General features: G+C 41.3%; 1 protein-coding gene across 1 annotated transcript in view; it reads left to right on the forward strand.

Annotated features, from left to right (window-relative positions):
• MCUB (mitochondrial calcium uniporter dominant negative subunit beta) overlaps positions 1-20,053 on the forward strand; it is a 100,476-nt gene that overhangs the window by 61,479 nt on the left and 18,944 nt on the right. Inside the window, exons 2-3 of the mRNA XM_056564525.1 lie at positions 16,626-16,695; positions 17,683-17,853. Coding sequence (XP_056420500.1) covers positions 16,626-16,695; positions 17,683-17,853 — 241 coding nt within the window. The remainder of the gene's footprint in view (positions 1-16,625; positions 16,696-17,682; positions 17,854-20,053) is intronic.

Genomic DNA, 20,053 nt, shown 5'->3' on the forward strand with positions numbered 1-20,053 from the left:
TGTTTTCCAAGCAAAAGACTCCATATATAAGTCCCTATCAAGACTGAAAAATAGTGATTAAAATATTTTAAGAAGTGCGTATATATGTGAATAAGCCCCTTTCCTAATAAAAGTTCTGATAGTAACAACAGATCATGTCACACAAGATTACCCTCATCCCTGTATATGGAAAAATTGGCGTTATAGGGGTCAGATGGGGGGGGGGGAGCACAATTTTCTGTGGTTGCCTCCGGTGTAAAAGGAGCTAGCTACAGCCCTCCCGTTTTTTCCTCCTTACATTCTAAGGCCTCTTTCACACTATGAAATAGTTCCGTTTAGGAACTTCCGTCACCAGTTCCGCCACTATATCGGTGAAACCCGTCCGTTACAAAACCCCGTTTGCCCGTTTGCACCCGTATATGCCCGTAATTCATTACGGGCGTTATACAGTGACGGGACATCGTGGCGGAAAAATTACTGCATGCAGACGGAAGTTCCTAAACGGAACTATTTCATAGTGTGAAAGCAGCCTAAGACCTATAACTTTATTTTTCGATTGACAAAGTTGTATTAGGGCTTATTTTCTGCATGACGAGTTGTACTTTTCAGTGATACACTTTTTATTTTGTGGTTTTTATCACACATTGGCCCTCATTTACTATTCTAAACCCGACCTCTTTTGTCGGTTTTTTTTGGCGCAGCTTTGTCTGCGCCATGTCGCAGACATCGTGCGCCAGTCTGCGACACGATGCAACATTTTTTTCCCGACGGACCCGATGTGGATTCTCCCAAACCCGAAAAAGGGGCGTAACCCGACATTTCTGAGCTTTCCCACGTATTTATTAAGGTTTCCAACTCGAATTTGTTGAATTGTTGTGGATTTTTTCCCGACAGCTCAGAGGAGTTGGAAACCAAAACCAACAAAACCCACGTGTGACAAACAGAATGCGACAGAATGATAAATACCAGGGGAAAAAAGCAGTCGGGTAAGAAAGCAACATAGACTTACAACCCGATTTTCTTAGTAAATGAGGGCCAATGTATTACAAAGCCAGAAAAAAAATATATGTAGGGCTAAATTGAAAAAAAAATAAAATAAATGGAACTGCACAATTTTGTAGGGCAATAATTGTTTTGAGTTCAAAGTACGGAATTTTTTTTGCATTGACGCCGCAAATTACAATTTGGACAATTACACACTCAGCAATACCAAATGAGAAACCAAAATGAGAAAAGGGGGATGATTAGAATTTTTATTAGGGGAGGGATTTTTTTAATATTTTTAAAAACATTATAATTTTTTTTTTTTTTACACACTTTTTGGCCCCCCTAGGGGCATATCATAAGCCATAATTAGATGGCTAACCTAGATCAATGCAATGCTATTGCATTACATTGATCCATGAAATCTGTGCTTGATTGCTAAGGGCTGCCAAAGGGAGCCTTAAATGGGCACTGTCACCAACTTTTATTTTTGATATGTTGTAGTACTTATGTACTAGAAATAGCGAGCGAGCGCAGGATGAATGAATTAGGACCGATGCCCGGCAGGCATCAGTCCGAATTCAGGCGTGACGTCACGCCAGCCTGCAGCCGGCCACTAGGCGGGTGACCCCTAATGGCCGGTTTTCAAACATAAAATACACACTTTTAATAAAAAAAATAATAATAATTAATTAAACTATATTAGAGTACATAAGTACTACAACTCTGTATTTGCCACAGCAGCGTGCACCTGTGTATTCGGTAATTGTGCTGGCTATTTTTCTTTTTGTTTTTTTTGTAATTTACTAATCTGTTTAACTTTCTGGCAAGAGTTGATTTAAAACAATTGTTTTCCACTGGAGTACCCTATTAAAATCCATTTTAATTCTTGGTTTTAATGCAACAAGACAGGAAAAACACCAAGAAGATGGATACTTTCACAGTGAACTGTAGAAGTACAAAGCTTGTTAGGCGTGTGAAGAGTCAAATGGTCATGCTCCTTTCTGAGATCATTGTTGCATGTTTCTTAGACTCAGTAAAATTTTGAGAATTTGTAGGGTCAGAGGTTATGTTTGTTCAAGTTTTTTCTACACTCGGCTGAACAGTTATACAGTTTTTCTCAATTAATATGCGTTGTCAAGTAAACTTAATACAGTATATTTCAGCTTTGTAGGGTAATACAAAAGTCACAACGAAAGCTCTGCAGTCCTTAGACTAACATCTATCGTGTTATAGGATGTATGCACTTAGGAGAAGTAAAAAATATTAACATTTAAAAAAAATTCAATAAAGCGGCTGGCATGAGGTGACTTTGCCACAGATCAGCAGATAGGTTAGACTTTTATCCCTTCCTTGGGCCATCTCATGTATGGTGTACATTAGAGATGAGCGAACTTACAGTAAATTCGATTGGTCACGAACTTCTCGGCTCGGCAGTTGATGACTTTTCCTGCATAAATTAGTTCAGCTTTCAGGTGCTCCGATGGGCTGGAAAAGGTGGATACAGTCCTAGGAGACTCTTTCCTAGGAATGTATCCACCTTTTCCAGCCCACTGGAGCACCTGAAGGCTGAACTAATTTACACAGGATAAGTCATCAACTGCCGAGCCGAGAAGTTCGTGACGAATCGAATTAACTGTAATTTCGCTCATCTCTAGTGTACATTTATACCAGTATTAGACGCTAGAAACTAAAGTCAAATTGGAATATAAATCTGAACAATCGTGAAAGCTTCATTACATTTTACCAGCTTCACCCAACAAGTGGGAACATTACGTTCTTTGTAAGCTTAAATTAAAACGGCACGAAAACCATTTTTCACTACAGGACAGAGCAGGCCTTGCTTCTATTTCAGTTACACATACTGTATACTACTTGCCTTTCTCTGTAGGACTTGTTTAAAACATCTTATCTCTCATTACTGAATGCAACATAGACTGTAAGAGAGGAGAGAGGCACTCCCTAAGGGGTTATTCACATGTCATTGTCATGTTGTAAAATTGTGGGAAAAATGCTTATGGTTGACAGATGACACTCTATGCCTGTACAGTATCATCTAAAGGAGGCACATGTAAACATTGGGAAACTTGAAATGTGTACCAAAAACGTGAGAGGACCCTAACTTAAAGGGGTATTCCGAGATGTAACATTTTATCCCCTATCCAAAAGGGGGGGGGGGGGGGGGGGGGGGTGCGTTACGCCTCCTCCCATATACATGAATGGAGGGGGCGTGGAGGTTGCCGAAACTGGAGACGCAGCCCCGCTTACAAGGGGAGAAAATGTTAGATCCCGGAATACCCCTTTAAGCGAGCAATATACTTAAGACAGCTGCTGAAAGACACCTGGTTTGTGACTTATCTCGCTGACAACAAAAATATTGCCCGCTGCTTTTCTTCCTGTTGGGGGAAGAGAGGGAGGCTGTTGGGGGTTGGAAGGCCATCATACATACAGCGGGTAAAATATGTATTGAACATGTCACTATTTTTCTCACTAAATACTGTTTGAGACCACAGTACCTGCTAATTCCAGGTCTTTTTGAAGCTCTCCAAATATGGCCTGGCTATTGGACTACTCTTCTGTTTATTCTTTTCACTCCTCTGTCCTTGTGAGAAGCATCTGGTCAAGGTAAATTTATGGGGAAACAATTGTCTATTCATTTCTGATATATTCCTGAATATTCCAGTAAGCACTGATGGGCCAAAATACAGAAGATTAGAAATGCTCCTGTATCCAACACCATTGTTCTGTTTTGCAACTATTAGGTTGTGAAGGTATTGAGACAGCTCTTTGCTTATAGCCAACATGAGTGTCTTCTGTGGCACCTTGAAAAGAGAGAATACAGCCACCATGGTGTAATAAAAGAGAGACCTTTATGGTAATAATGCACGCTAGGAAGGAAGCTCACCTGATAATGTTGTGTAGCCACCTACACAATGGTGAGTACATGTAGTAATGGTGTCTGCAGCCAGCCGGCTGAAAGAAAGATAATGCAGAGGACGGCTTCAACAGGAGTGCCGGCTTTCAAATGGCGCAGGGCACAGGAAAGCAAATGGTAAGTAAAAGCAAATGTGGTTTATTCTCCCAACATGCAACGCGTTTCACTGCCACAGCAGCTTCATCAGGCATAACAAGAGACATGGGAGGTGAATTTATCCAGATTGCGAGAGGACACGTCAGGAGGGGGAAGCTCCAAAGGTCCAATCACAATCAAACAGAGGAATGAATAAAGAATAGACTGCAACGAACGAGGAAATAGAAAGTGGTCGCGATTTTCGCGACCGCTCTCTATTTTCTTGTTCGTTGCAGTCTATTCTTTATTCATTCCTGTTTGTATTTTTGTATTTTACATTTTGTTTTACATTTGACAATATATGTTGTTTTAATTAATATATATATTTGTACGGTGCAATTTGTCCGTTGGTGATAAGACCTTCAGAGCTGTCCCCTCCTGACGTGTCCTCTCGCTATCTAGATAAATTCACCTCCCATATGTCTCTTGTTATGCCTGATGAAGCTGCTGTGGCAGTGAAACGCGTTGCATGTTGGGAGAATTAACCACATTTGCTTTTACTTACCATTCGCTTTCCTGTGCCCTGCACCATTTGAAAGCCGGCACTCCTGTTGAAGCCGTCCTCCGCATTATCCTTCTGTGACACCTTGGCAATGACACCTTTTTGTAGGCCATCACTGAACCAGCCGATATTACTTTGCACTGACAAGGGGCTGGATTGCTTTTAATTGCCAATAGATTTCAACTGTTGTCTTGGCTTTCCATGCCTTTTTGCACCACTCTTCATGTGTTCAATACTTTTTTTGTTGTAATTTCACTATATTACACATAACTTAATTTTTGAGCTTATTTGTTTTGGTTTTGTAGCACATTTGTAAATATAGTTTTAAAAAAAAATAGTGACCTGTTCAATACTTAGTCATGGCTGTAATTGTTGGCACCCCTGAAATTTTTCAAGAAAATGAAGTATTTCTCACTTAAAAGGATTGCAGTAACACATGTTTTGCTATACACATGTTTATTCCCTTTGTGTATATTGGAACTAAACCACAAAAGGAGGAAAAAAAGCAAATTGGACATAATGTCACACCAAACTCCATAAATGGGCTGGACAAAATTATTGGCACCCTAAACTTAATATTTGGTTGCACACCCTTATGAAAATATAACTGAAATCAATGGTTTCCTATAACCATCAATAAGCTTCTTACACCTCTCAGCTGAAATGTTGGACCACTCTTCCTTTGCAAATTGTTCTAGGTCTTTCTTATTGGAAGGGCACCTTTTCCCAACAGCAATTTTAAGATCTCTCCACAGGTGTTCAATGGGATTTAGATCTGGACTCATTGCTGGCCCCTTCAGAACTTTCCAGAGCTTTGTTGCCATCCATTTCTGGGTGCTTTTTGACGTATTTTTGGGGTCATTGTCCTGCTGGAAGACCCAAGATCTCAGACGCAAACCCAGCTTTCTGACACTGGGCTGTACAGTGCGACCCAAAATCCATTGGTAATCCTCAGATTTCATGATGCCTTGCAAACATTCAAGGCACCCAGTGCCAGAGGCAGCAAAACAACCCCAAAACATCATTGAACCTCCACCATATTTCACTGTAGGTACTGTGTTCTTTGTAGGCCTCATTCCGTTTTTGGTAAACAGTAGAATTATGTGCTTTACCTAAAAGCTCTTTTGGTCTCATCTGTCCACAAGATGTTTTCCCAGAAGGATTTTAGCTTACTCAAGTTCATTTTGGCAAAATGTAATCTTGCTTTTTTATGTCTCTGTGTCAGCAGTGGGGTCCTCCTGGGTCTCCTGTCATAGCGTTTCATTTCATTTAAATGTTGATGGATAGTTCGCACTGACACTGATGCTCTGTGAGCCTGAAGGACAGCTTGAGTATCTTTGGAAATTGTTTGGGGCTGCTTATCCACCATCTGGACTTTCCTGCGATGACACCTTTCATCAATTTTTCTCTTCCGTCCACGCCCAGGGAGATAAGCTATAGTGCCATGGGTTGCAAACTTCTTGTTAATGTTGCGCACTGTGGACAAAGGCAAATCTAGATCTCTGGAGATGGACATGTAACCTTGAGACTGTTGATATTCTTCCACAATTTTGGTTCTCAAGTCCTCAAGACAGTTCTCTTCTCCTCTTTCAGTTTTCCATGCTTAGTGTGGCGCAAACAGACAGTGAACTTCTCTCCTTTTTATCTGCTTTCAGGTGTGATTTTTATATTGCCCACACCTGTTACCTGCCCCAGGTGAGTTTAAAAGAGCATCACATGCTTGAAACAATTTTAATTTCCCACAATTTTGAAAGGGAGCCAATAATTTTGTCCAGACCATTTTTGGAGTTTGTTGTGACCTTATGTCCAATTTGCTTTTTTTCCTCCCTTTTTTGGTTTTGTTCCAATACATACAAAGGGAATAAACATGTGTATAACAAAACATGTGTTACTGCAATTCTTTTCTGTGAGAAATACTTCATTTTCTTCAAAAATTTCCGGGGTGCCAACATTTACGGCCATTACTGTATTTAACCGGCTGTATTAAATGATCGACTGCTTCTTCCAAAATGTGTATGGTCAGCTTTACTTTCTTTGTGAGATTGCGCCCTGTATTTGTTTAGGTCATTGCCTAACAACTGATCCAAGAGTAAATGATTAAACACTTGCTCTCCTTTGTCTGTATGTCATGTGTGCAAAGCTTTGAAATTTATGCTAGATCAGAGCTACCCACTTTATACGAAGACCTGCCCACTTTGTAAGTGCAAGGTTAATTTAAAGTTAAAAAGTCGCAAATTTTGCACATAGCAAGAGTTTCTGCAAACGTTTGCAGTAGAGATGAGCGAACTTACAGTAAATTCGATTCGTCACAAACTTCTCGGCTCACCAGTTGATGACTTATCCTGTGTAAATTAGTTCAGCCTTCAGGTGCTCCGGTGGGCTGCAAAAGGTGGATACATTCCTAGGAAAGAGTCTCCTAGGACTGTATCCACCTTTTCCTGCACACCGGAGCACCTGAAAGCTGAACTAATTTATGCACTAAAAGTAATCAACTGCCGAGCCGAGAAGTTTGTGACGAATCGAATTTACTGTAAGTTCGCTCATCTCTAGTTTGCAGCTTTTATATACCTAAAGCAAGGCATACTAGCTTCATAAAGTCACCCTATGAGATGAGATGAGATGTCCGTAAGAGGTTATCAAGTGTCAAATTGCGGGCGGGGTCTGACTGCTGAAACCCCGGCAATTTCCCATAGCAGCCCACTCTCCTCATGAATGGAGGAATGTGTTGACCGCTGCACAAACTGATGGCCGACACGCCCCCTCCATGTATCTATATGGGAGAGCCAGAGATACAGCATTGGGGCATCTCCGGCTTTGCCATAGAGATGCATGGTGGGGACATGTCAGCCACAGCTTTCTGCCGTGGTCGACACACTCCATGCATGCATAGAGCTGGGGCACTGGGCGGGAGATCGCAGTGGTCCCAGTGGTCAGACCCCTGCATTCTTACTCTTAGCCCCTATCCTGCGGATAGGGGCCAACTTTTAAGATACTGGACTATTCCTTTAAAGCGTCATCCCTGAGCCAAAAAAAAAGGCTCTAAGCCTTGATCTCGTGTATAGGCTTCTGCTGTTCTCCTAAACTCTGTGGGCATTCTCAGGCAGTGATGATGCTTGCCCACACTGCTGTAAACTTCCTGGCCCTAAGTTGCCAGGTTGACAGCAGCAGCCAATCAGCTTCAGTCTCCTCTCTACAGCTCTACACTTTGATTACCGCTGCAGTAGCTACACAGAGAAGAGTGAACTATAGAAGCTCAATACACTCAGCTCTGCTGCACAAAACTCAGCCATACACACATTCAGTTTTGTACACACAGAGCTCAGCCATACGCACACACAGCACACAGCTCTACTACACACAGTTCAGCCATACACACACTCAGCTCTGCTTCACACAGCTCAGCCATACACACACTCAGCTCTACTACACACACTCAGCCCTGCTGCACAAACTCACAGCTTCAGTACATCATTCCCATTCTTCCCCCACCTTTACCATGTATTTACCAGTTATGAAGAGAGGCTGCAGAGTTGTCTGTAAGGGAGGTGGCAGACACTGCTGACAGCCTCTGTCTCTGTGGTCTGCTCTCCCCACTCTGTCAGTAATGGCCATAGCTCTTCCTGGTCCCGCACAGTGATTGACAGGCCAGAAGCATACAGCACAGTGCTAAGCCCACCTCCACTTCCTGTGTTCAGACTGTGCAGGAGTGTTGCCACAGTCAGTGGGGACATAGACAGGTGAACAACAGAAATGTACATGGTATGGGGACCCCTAGTAGACAGACCTTTTCTCCCATAAAAAAAGGAAAACATTTAATTCAAACAAATTGCAAAATTGCCTAATTTTAAATAATCTATTAGTAGTTTATGGTGGCAATGACCATTTAAAGGGGTACGCCGCCCCTAGACATCTTATCCCCTATCCAAAGGATAGGGGATAAGATGTCAGTACGCCGCGGTCCCGCTGCTGGGGAGCCCTGGGATCCCCGCTGCGGCACTGCGCTCTCATTACAGCACAGAGCGAGTTCGCTCTGCACGTAATGACGCGCAATACAGGGACCGGAGCATCGTTACGTCACTGCTCCGCCCCTCGTGACGTCACGGCCCGCCCCTTTCAATACAAGTCTGTGGGAGGGGGCGTGGCGGTCGTCACGCCCCCTGCCATAGACTTGCATTAAGGGGACGGGCCGTGATGTCACGAGGGGCGGAGCCATGATGTCACACGGCTCCGTCCCCTGTATCACCCGTCATTACGCACAGAGCGAACTCGCTCTGTGCAGTAATGATAGCGCAGTGCCGCAGCGGGGATCCCGGAGCTCCCCAGCAGCGGGACCGTGGCGTACTGACATCTTATGCCCTATCCTTTGGATAGGGGATAAGATGTCTAGGGGCGGAGTACCCCTTTAAGTCTGCAGTTATCCAGTGATCTTATCCCATTGTCTGCACACTTGCCCTGCATGTTTTGTGGACTGTACAGGGTTAAAGTGTTCCCATCGTAGACGAGATGTTGCTGTTATTGGAATGACATGTCACTGTTGTAATGATCCCGGATCCCCGAATCTCAGCTGAGTTATATAACTACATGTAGTGTATAATTAACCTTATTGATTTAGGTTCTGTCCGAGCAGCCTTCATCCTGCCAGCAGCACTCTCCTAGATATTGAACTAACAACCTTGATTTATTTCCTCCACGCCCAGGTGGGACTGCTGGTGTGTGCAATACCATTGAGGTTATTAAGGGCACTATTCATTTATCAAAATGATTGCTCTTACCTTGAATGCCATTAATGGAGAATGAATAAAAAGAAATTAATGATCAGTCATTAACTTATAATGCACTATGGTTCCTGAGGGTAGATAGATACTTGATGTATAAACCTATACATAGTACATACAACTGATTGGAATAAACAGTAAATTCTTCATGAGCACAACCAGCTTTTGGACTAGAGCAGAATTCTTGCACGGCTGGGCTCACATGTATCAGTCATTTCCAGCCACTTGATGGTGGGGCCGGACACAACAGATGATGAGCCTTCATCCATAGCTGGACAGTAAATCACTGCATGCAGCTTTTCTCTGCCCAGCGCTGGGAAACATCCATTGTTACAATTTATACAACTGATGTCAAAACAGAGGAAAGCATGCGATCATTTCTAGCATTGGTTTTCCTTCATTCATTCTAAAGATAAACAACTCTGGGTACTTGTAAAGGGGGGCTTACTAAGGTCTTTAACAGCATTAGAAATATATATCCTTAAGGTTATGCATGCCTGTATGACAAATGGACGGGCAATACAGACAATGGAGAAAAGGGAATATCATCATAGTTTATTTAGGCCTTCTATTAAACTAGAACAACTTTTGTATCTGGGAGGGACAAGCTGATGAACAAAAAGAAAAGCTGTCCGCCACTATCAGTCCTGAATTCCCCATTGATGGCTGGATGGAATGAATGTTGGGCTTGACTGCCTCTAAAAATCACCATTGAGCTTTATAATCCTTCATTGTTGGTCAGATCCTAGGACTAAGTCACATTCCAGTATGAATATATACTTGTGTGTACCAAGCTAAAGTTTTTTCTGTGCTGTTTCTTTCTTTTTTATTTTTTATTTTTTTAAATGGGACTGCTACTGCAATAAGAACAAACTCCCTTTAACCCTCTCCTAAAGTAAGAACTGTTTATAGGTGTTACTATACAACCCCATTTATGTGTATAGGAACTGGGACATTATAACAGTCAAGCGTTGATTTATGTTTCAGGTAAATGTGGTTATGTTCCTTCTATGACACTATTTAATAGCATCTAGTGAGGGATGTCTTCTCAGAGACCATAAAGGTACACTGTTCAGTATGCATTAATATTATCTTGATCTGTCTAAGCAGTGTTCACCATGAAACAAGACCACATAAATCAACTGTTACAAAGAAAAAGTAGCCTTGTCACCCAAAGGCACCAATCTGTATTCAGCTTTAGTTCATTTTACACCACACTGAAAAATGAAGCATTGGCCTGTATTATTGGACATAGCTTTAATACATGAAGCTAAGTCTTCATCACTCAAAGGTGTTGAGTTACATTTAATTTAAATAGCATATAATCTATAGTCCGGATAAGCACTAACAGTTCATTTTTATTTTGTTTTATATTTTCTTTTATCTTTTGGGAACACATGGTCTGGGGTCTCATAGCAAAACTTGTATAGAAGTCAGCCATCACATGACAAATATGGTGTAGGTCTCCTTTATACAGCCAGAACAGCACTTACCCATTAAAACTCTCTTGTGAGATGTTCCACTGGCTGTAATACAACCCCAAAGCATGATTGATCCACCCCCATGCTTGACAGTTGCACAGAGGTTCTTTTCATTAAATTCTGTTCCCCTTCTTCTCCAAACGTACCTTTGCTCATTCTGGCCAAAAAGTTCAGTTTTAACCTCATCGGTCCACACAACTTGTTTCCAAAATGCATCAGGCTTGTCTATATGTTCATTTGCAAAGTTCAAATGCTGATTTTTGTGGTGAGGACGTAGAAGAGGTTTTCTTCTGATGACTCTTCCATGAAGACCATATTTGTACAAGTATCTCTTTATAGTGGAATTGTGTACCACAACTCCATTGTCTGACAGATCTTTCTGGAGGGATTGTGCAGTCAAACGTGGGTTTTGAATCGTTTTTCTCACAATCCTGAGAGCTGTTCTGTCTGATATTTTTCTTGGTATTCCAGATCTTGCTTTAACTTCCACTGTTCCTGATGACTGCCATTTCTTAATTACATTTCGCACAGCGGATATTGACATCTGAAAATGTTTTGCTATCTTCTTATAGCCTTCTCCAGCTTTGTGAGCGTCAACTATTTTCAGTTTCAGATTTCTAGACAACTGCTTAGAAGAACCTATGGTGCTGATTGTTGGGGCAAGGTCAGATGAGTCTGGGCATTTAAAACCTTTGAGATTGACATCACCTGGTCTTCCCAGATGATGATTGAGAACAATCCATGACACTGGCAGGTCTCAGCTTTGCAAAGGGGGCAGTGCATGCTATAAATTCGGCAGGGTGCCCAAACTTTTGCCAACGCCATTTTTTATGTTTTCTGTTATTTTGAAAGTGTAAATGATGGAAATAAAATCTAACTTTTGTTGACATATTATAAGACTGTCTAATCTGTAATATGATGCCTTCTGGAGATTTTTCCATCTTTCCTTAGCTTCTTTATGCACATTAATACAAAGGTGCCCAAACTTTTGATCCCCACTGTATTTGTGCTTAAAAAAGCTCAAGAGCACATTTTCCCCCATCTCATACACAGACTTTAGACCGAAGCCTAAAAACACAGGAAGTGCATGCTGGAGTGCTGAGGGGAGTGTGTCCAGCCTCATCCAATCATAGCTCCTCTCACACTTAACTGCCATATGCTGTTGGTTGGACACCCCCCCCCCCCCCCCCTCAGCACTCCAGGCTGCACTTCCTGTGTTTTGGCTTCAGTCCAAAGTCTGTGTATGAGATGGGGGAAAATGTGCTCTTGAGCTTTTTTAAGCACAAATAAAGCATAGAAAACTTAATTTTTTTTTAAAACAAAGTATATTGATTATCCCACCCTGTGCCAGTCACTGTATTAGCTGTTAATGTGTGGATGAAAATTGTGTGTATATGAATGTGCGAATGCGTCTATGTAATTACATACTTGTGTGTATACAGCGTATTTCCAAATATCACTGAAGTCTAGAAGTATACAGCATGTTACCAGTTATGACTGATATTTAGGAGTATACTGTATGCATGTTATTAGTTATTACTGATCTTTAGGAGTATATAGTGTGTAACCAGTTATCTCTGATCTCTGGGAGGACTATAAAGTGTGTTACTAGTTATGACTGATCTTTAGAAGTATACAGCATTCCACATGTTACCGATCTCTAGAAATGTATGGCATACAGCGTGTAACCTGTTCTGACTGATCTCTAGGAGTATACAGTGTGGTACCGGTTATGACTGATCTCTAGGAGTATACAGTGTGGTACCGGTTATGACTGATCTCTAGGAATATACAGTGTGGTACCGGTTATGACTGATCTCTAGGAATATACAGTGTTGTACCAGTTATGACTGATCTCTAGGAATATACAGTGTGATACCAGTTATGACTAATCTTTTGGACTATACAGTGTGGTACCAGTTATGACTGATCTCTAGGAGGATACAGTGTGGTAAGGGTTATGACTGATCTCAAGGAGTATACAGTGTGGTAATGGTTATGACTGATCTCTAGGAGTATAAAGTGTGGTACCGGTTATGACTGATCTCTAGGAATATACAGTGTGGTACCGGTTATGACTGATCTCTAGGAATATACAGTGTTGTACCAGTTATGACTGATCTCTAGGAATATACAGTGTGGTAATGGTTATGACTGATCTCTAGGAGTATACAGTGTGGTACCGGTTATGACTGATCTCTAGGAGGATACAGTGTGGTACCGGTTATGACTGATCTCTAGGAATATACAGTGTGGTACCGGTTATGACTGATCTCTAGGAATATACAGTGTTGTACCAGTTATGACTGATCTCTAGGAATATACAGTGTGATACCAGTTATGACTAATCTTTTGGACTATACAGTGTGGTACCAGTTATGACTGATCTCTAGGAGGATACAGTGTGGTAAGGGTTATGACTGATCTCAAGGAGTATACAGTGTGGTAATGGTTATGACTGATCTCTAGGAGTATACAGTGTGGTACCGGTTATGACTGATCTCTAGGAATATTCAGTGTGGTACCAGTTATTACTGATCTCTAGGAGTATACAGTGTGGTACCAGTTATGACTGATCTCTAGGAGTATACAGTGTGGTAATGGTTATGACTGATCTCTAGGAGTATACAGTGTGGTTTGGGTGTTGCCATATACCTCCTGAGGACAGTGATGATTCACCGAAACATGTAGAGAGGGCACAGATCAGTGTTTTTAGAGCATGTCAATATATGCCTTATAGTTGTGGGATACATCACCTATCTCCCACCTATTCTATACATGGAAAGTGGTTTATCCACCTGTTTATATAAGAGTCTGGGCATGTGTGACATGTAATTTTAAATTCACATTGAGCACCATTTCATTTCATCTTTTCATTTTTATTTATTATCCTAATAAAGTTAAGTTTTAGGGCCATTCACTATAATAGGGATATCTGCACCCCAGGCATTGCACTCTGGGGTAATTGTGTTCAGTACCGTTTATGACTGATCTCTAGGAGTATACAGTATTGTACCGGTTTTCACTGATTTCTAGAAGTATACAGTGTGTTAGTGATTATCGCTGATCTCTAGGAGTATACAGCATGTAAGGGTGTGTTCACACCACTCTATCACTGTCCAAAACGTATATTTTAATGCTGGCTGAAAACAATGCCATACAGAATAATCCACTTTCAATTGATTTGACCGTTGACAGTCTTAGGGAGCTGCTGACTCAGCATGTAAACAGTCTGCTGGATGTACACAATACACATTGGGCTCATACAGGGGCCACGGATACTGCAAACTCCAGATTGTTTCCACATAAAGTGTCTAAGGTATGCTTGAGTATGGTTAGGTGTTTTGGCCAAATTTTCTTTAGCTCCTTGAGGACACAGCCCATTTTCCTTTTTGCACAGTTTCATCCTTTTATTTTTTCATCGATGGAGCCACATGAGAGCCTGTTTTTGGGAGACTAATTGTACTTTGTAATGACACCTTTCATTGTACCATAAAGCCAAACTTTTTTTGATTACAAAAAAGTATGTTTAAAATAGCTGTATGTGGGCTAATTTTATTACGTCGTGATCTGTAGTTTTTAATGGGATTACTTCTGCATATATGTGACTTTGGACTTCTTATTTTTTTTTACATTTATGCTTTTTACTGTACGGGATCATTAACACTATATTTTTATAGTTCGGATATTTCTGCATGTGACAATACCAAATTTTTTTTTTTTTTTTAGTAAAATGGCAAAATGGGGTGATTTAATTTTTATTGAGGAGGGGCTTGTTTATTTACTTTTTTATTGCTTTTCCCCCCTTATTTTCAGTCCCCACATGAGACTTTTAATAGCAATCTATTGATAGCTATTACTGTTCAGTGCTATGCATTTTCATAGCCTTGATCAGTGATATTGACGAACCATTTGTACAGCCAGCCAGAAGGGTGACCATACAGATGGATCACAGCAGAGCAGCTTGGCAAGGTAAGGAGACCTCTGGCTACCATCCTGAGTCATCAGATCCCCCTCAATCACACTGCAGTGGTCCGATGAGCCTCACAAAGCCCTGCAGATATTTTAGATGATGTAATCAGTATTGATCACGGCATCTGAAGGCTTAATGGCGGTGATCAGCGGCAGGTCCCTGGCAGTCATCTTTACCCGATCACCATTTCGGCAGACATGTACTGTGTCTTCTAAGGATTGGGGGAGGGTTAACTCGAATAGCCCCTCTATCAGTATACCCTTCATATGTGTACATTCTCAGACATTAGTTGGTGACTGGCTCATACAGTTTTATGTTAAATACCGTATTTATCGTCGTATAACACGCATTTTTCAGGCAAAATTTTTTAGCCTAAAGTCTATCTGCGTGTTATACACCGATAAGCCGCCGCAGTTCAATGATTTAAAACGGGTGCTTTAAATCAATGAACTGCAGCAGCTTTTGCAGGTCCAGAGACCGCCGCTGCTGCCGGCTTCTCTGCCCCTGCCTATCCAGAGACTGCCAGCGCCGCTGCCCCATTACCTCCATCATCCTTCTATTTCTCCTGATCATCTCTTAGGTGATTGCACAGGATTTGGAAAGACACATGCCTATGAGGCTTCACAGCTGACAGTGCATGCATTAGTAAATAACAGCTATGAGGGGGAAATAACTGTCTGTAGAGACTGGGTTATGTGGAGGTACAGATCTAGAGAAGGGTACAAAAATGTTTCTGCTGCTCTGAAAGTTCCAAAGAGCACAGTGGCCTCCATAATTCTTAAATAGCAGAAGTGTAAAAAAAATAAAAAACAGGACTTTTCCTAGAGCTGACCACCTCACCAAACTAAGTAATAGAGGAAGAAGGGCTTTGGTAAAATTTATTTTTTAGTTTCCTTTCTGTCTGACCACAGTGCTCTCTACTTACACCTCTGTCCATTTTTAGGTACTGTCCAGAGCAGAATAGGTTTTCTCTGGGGATTTGCTCCTACAAAGGTGTCAGCAGAGAGTGACTGTGGTCAGGCAGAATGGAAATTCAAAAAGAAAAGAACTTCTTGTGGAACATACAGCAGCTGATAAGTACTGGAAGGATTAAGAATGTTTTAATAGAAGTAAATTACAAATCTGTTTAACTTTCTGGCACCAGTTGATCTAAAAAAAAAATGTTTTCCAGTGCCCCTTTATGGATTCATGGCGTACAGGTACGCCCTTGGTCCCTAAGTATCAGGACGCGAGGGCGTACCTGTACGCCCATGGTCCTTAACAGGTTAATAAATTAGCAAAGCTTTCTAGCAATTTGTCTTCACTTTGTCATTATGGGGTATTCAGTTAAGGATGATGGGAAAACTATTTTTTTTTATAAAAATAAATAAATATAACACTAGGCCACAACATAGAAAACTGTGGAACGTTAAAAGATATTGTAATTGAATCTAGTAAACAAAGATAAACATATCCTTGTAAGTCCCCTTTCACACTTATCCAGCACTTCATCGTGATTTCCTTGCATAGTACAAAAAAAAGGGGAAACTAATGACAGAACTGATCCTATGGGAAGAATTTTTGTGTCCAGTGGTGACTCTTTGAGCTTGATGAGGAAAACACTTCATGTAGCATTGTTGTGCCTGACTCTGGATGCCAAGCCAGTCAGTCATCAGCTGTGGTCAGCTCAGGCATAACGCAGCTGACACACACTTCATATGAGGCGTCCAGCTTCATCTCAGAAGCATTGTCACGCTGTTTGTAAACTGACTTGGATTCTCTACGTTGTCTTTTCTTGAGAAGTGTTGTAGATTGTGTTTTATCTTTTATTATTATATATGTAATTATGCAATTTCACTTTCTCTTCTTATTGTTTTTATAGGCAAGACATGTAAGACATAGGTTGCAGCTGTGCACTGGGGTATTCTACAGCACACAACCGCCCTCTAGTGGTAAGTGCTTATTTACAATGTAAAATATATACCTAGGGGATTGGAGGTACTGATTTTCCAAATTCAGTGCTATTTGGAGACATTTTTTCAGACAATGCTTAGTGGAGAAAATTAATGCAAATTAACTCTTAACAAAGTGAGTTATTAAGTCATTTTTTTTTGCTTTGGCTTTGTTAATGTGTGACACATTTATCATACTATCAAGGTGGGTTAATAAATTTGGTGCAGGTAAGCATAAGACAATAAATCACTTTAGAACACCACGTCGTATGATTCTTCCTATCCTCTGCAACTCTTCTGCACTAAAAGTCTCAGTTGTGACTTTTTGTGTGACTTTTTTAAAATTGTTCCCCAATGGCATTTTTATAAACCTCGGATCTGGCTTTGACGTGCAACATTTTTTGAGGGGTTTGCGTCTTCTTTATGTGTACGTGTGACATTCATACTTCATAAATTTGCAACAACTGCAAAGTAAAAGCTGAAAATTTCTTAGGTAAGGCTGTTTGCTACTTTATGGAAAAAAAATCGCAAAAAAAAAAATGCTTAGGCACACTTGCAACATTTTGTGTGCCCAGAGTAAAAAAAAAAAGCTCTAAATGCAATAAAAAAAAAAAAGCTCCCCCCACTGTGACGTATTGAGCCCCAGCACCAGGAAGAACGCTGGGGCTTAATATGTCACATTGCTGCTCAGCAAATCACTGGCTGAGGCGGGACACCCATACGGCCAGCGATTCGCTGAGCTGCACTAAAACATGACAACCAGGAAGAGGAACGCACTGGGAGCAGCGATTTTTAGAGGCATCGGGGGAGTGTGGAAGGTAAGTAAAGGGGTTTTCTTTTCAAAAAGATAAAAAGTTATTTTATGGCAGGTAACCTGGACATATTTATATAAAAAAAAAAAAATCCTTATAGCCTGGTTAATTAGTTATTTACTAGAGGATTGTGTGATTTTCTAATATATCCTATTGTATGTTATTGTGTTTTTAGATGTGATCATTCAGTACAATCATGGGCTCCCTGTTGTAACGCTCACACTACCATCTCGAAATGAACGTTGCCAATTCACCATTAAGCCCATGAGCACAACAGTGGGACAGTTTTTAAAGGACATCCAAAAGGAAGACCAAGGAATTGACAAACTAGTAGCCATATCAACAGGTGAACTGTCATAATAGTTGCTTCTTATAATATTAGTTTTGTTCTATGTATTATTGTAAATAAAATCATTGTTCTTCAGCCCATTATCAAATACAGTGGTCCCTCAACATATGATGGTAACTCGTTCCAAATGAACCATCCGTGCAATGTTAAATAGAGGAAGGTATACTCACCTGTCCCCACCGCTCCGGACCGTCACCGTTGCCCTGGATGTTGCCGTCTATCGCTGTCCCCGTGGTGTCCCCGCCACTCCAGACTGTCTCAGCTGCCCTGGATCGTTGTTCCTTATCGCCGCCATCACGTCGCTACGCACGCCGCTCCTATTGGATGATGGGACGGCGTGCGCGGCGATGTGATGACTATGATGAGAGCGATCGGCGATGCTGGGGACAGGTAAGAGACCATCACCGGACCACACGGGGCACCGTAAACGGCTATCCGGCGGCAGCTGAAGCCGTTTCTGCGATGGCCCCGACATACAAAAGCATCGTATGTTGATGCTGCCTTCAACATGCGCTGGCCTCTGAGAGGCCATCGTATGTTGAAATGATCGTATGTCGGGGCCATCGTAGGTCGGGGGTCACTGTATCTTGTTTATGTTCAGCATCTACTTCTATCTTACCAACTACTACAATACGTGCTTTCTATTTTCTTCTTGTCTTAATCCATTTTCCTGCTGGTGTCATGGGGGGGCTGTCCATGCTCATTGTCACTTTAGGCTCAAAGTCTTAAACTATTTTTCATTTTTATTCATACAGACACACATTTTGTGGAATATCCATTTTACTTCTAACTGACTTGATAGACCCCCTTCACATATGTGCTGTAGAAAAAGCACCAGATGGAAACTGATTGTAGAACTGATCCCATTTATTTGAATGGAACCGTTCACATTTACCCGTCCACTGGGACACCCCGCAATCTTCTTACCGACACTGCGGCTTTATGGTCACGGAAGCCTGGGGCACCAGTCTCGCCACGCCCCCTCCATTCATGTCTATTGGAGGGGGCTTGACGCTAGTACACAGCCATCTCGCCTCCTCCCATAGACATGAATGGAGGGGGCATGGCGGCTGTGATCGCTAGTCATCCGGCACGGAGTGGAGTTCGTGCCATGCACCAGATTGCTGGGGTGTCGTGTCGGAGAATGCGGGGGTCCCCAGTGGCCGGATCCCCTTTGGATAGGGGATAACATGTCTAGCAGCGGAGTTCCCTTTTGAACAACTGATGCCAGTGCACGTTTGGCATCAGTTTTGGCGAGTTTAGGCTGGGTTCACTGAGCTTGGACCCTGGACATATGTGAACCCTGCTCTAGTCACATATTTCTTACATTTTAAAACAATTAGCAACTAAAAAAATCTATAGTAACTTTTGGATAGATCTTGTGTAATTGTATACCCTGCAGAATAAATTGTAAATTTCATATTGAGATTAAAGGTACAATTCTGTACTACAAAATGTGGTTTCACAAAATATTTTTGCTGCAAAATTGATTTTCAATTCTGCAACTATCTATTGTTTTGAAGATTTTCTCCCCAGGTTTTACTCTTTATAAGGCTAGGTTTCCACTTGTTGTTTTTTATTTTAATTTTTTTTGGCAAAAACGCCAATAAAAATGCCCATTCTGCTGCATGGCGCATTTTTTTTGTGAAAAAACGGCTCAGCCAAATGTTAGCTGCAAGTCAATAGGGAACTGCAAAATGCCATATCCACTTGGCGTTTTTCAATGTGGCATTTTTTTATTTTATTTTTTATCCTTTTGGCGTTTTTCTGCAATTTTTGGGCTCCATGGCAGTTTTTCCAAAAAACTACCTCTTGTTGAGACTTTGGCGTTTTTTCAGAAAAATCTTGGCGTTTTCCTCTCATAGAAGTCTATGGGAGTGAAAAAAACGCCAAGAAAAACACCATGTGGGTTTTAACTTTACCGTTTTTGCTGGCGGTTTTTTATTCTTTTTTGGACTTAAGCGATCCAAAAAAGTGATGCAGATACCTTTTTTTTTATTAAAGTAAAAAGATACAGTAGTGATGGGAAAAAATTGCATTTAACAAAACAAAATTTTAATTAATTTTTAAACAGGGATCAATTTATGTGGGCAGGTAGGGCACTAAAAATGTAGCCGACAATAATAAAAATGTAGTGTGTTTTTCACTTTTTTTTTTTTTTTTTTTTACATTTTTTAGGTGGTACTACTACTCCCAG

Source organism: Hyla sarda, chromosome 1, assembly GCF_029499605.1.
Source record: "Hyla sarda isolate aHylSar1 chromosome 1, aHylSar1.hap1, whole genome shotgun sequence".
In the NCBI taxonomy this organism is placed as follows: domain Eukaryota; kingdom Metazoa; phylum Chordata; class Amphibia; order Anura; family Hylidae; genus Hyla; species Hyla sarda.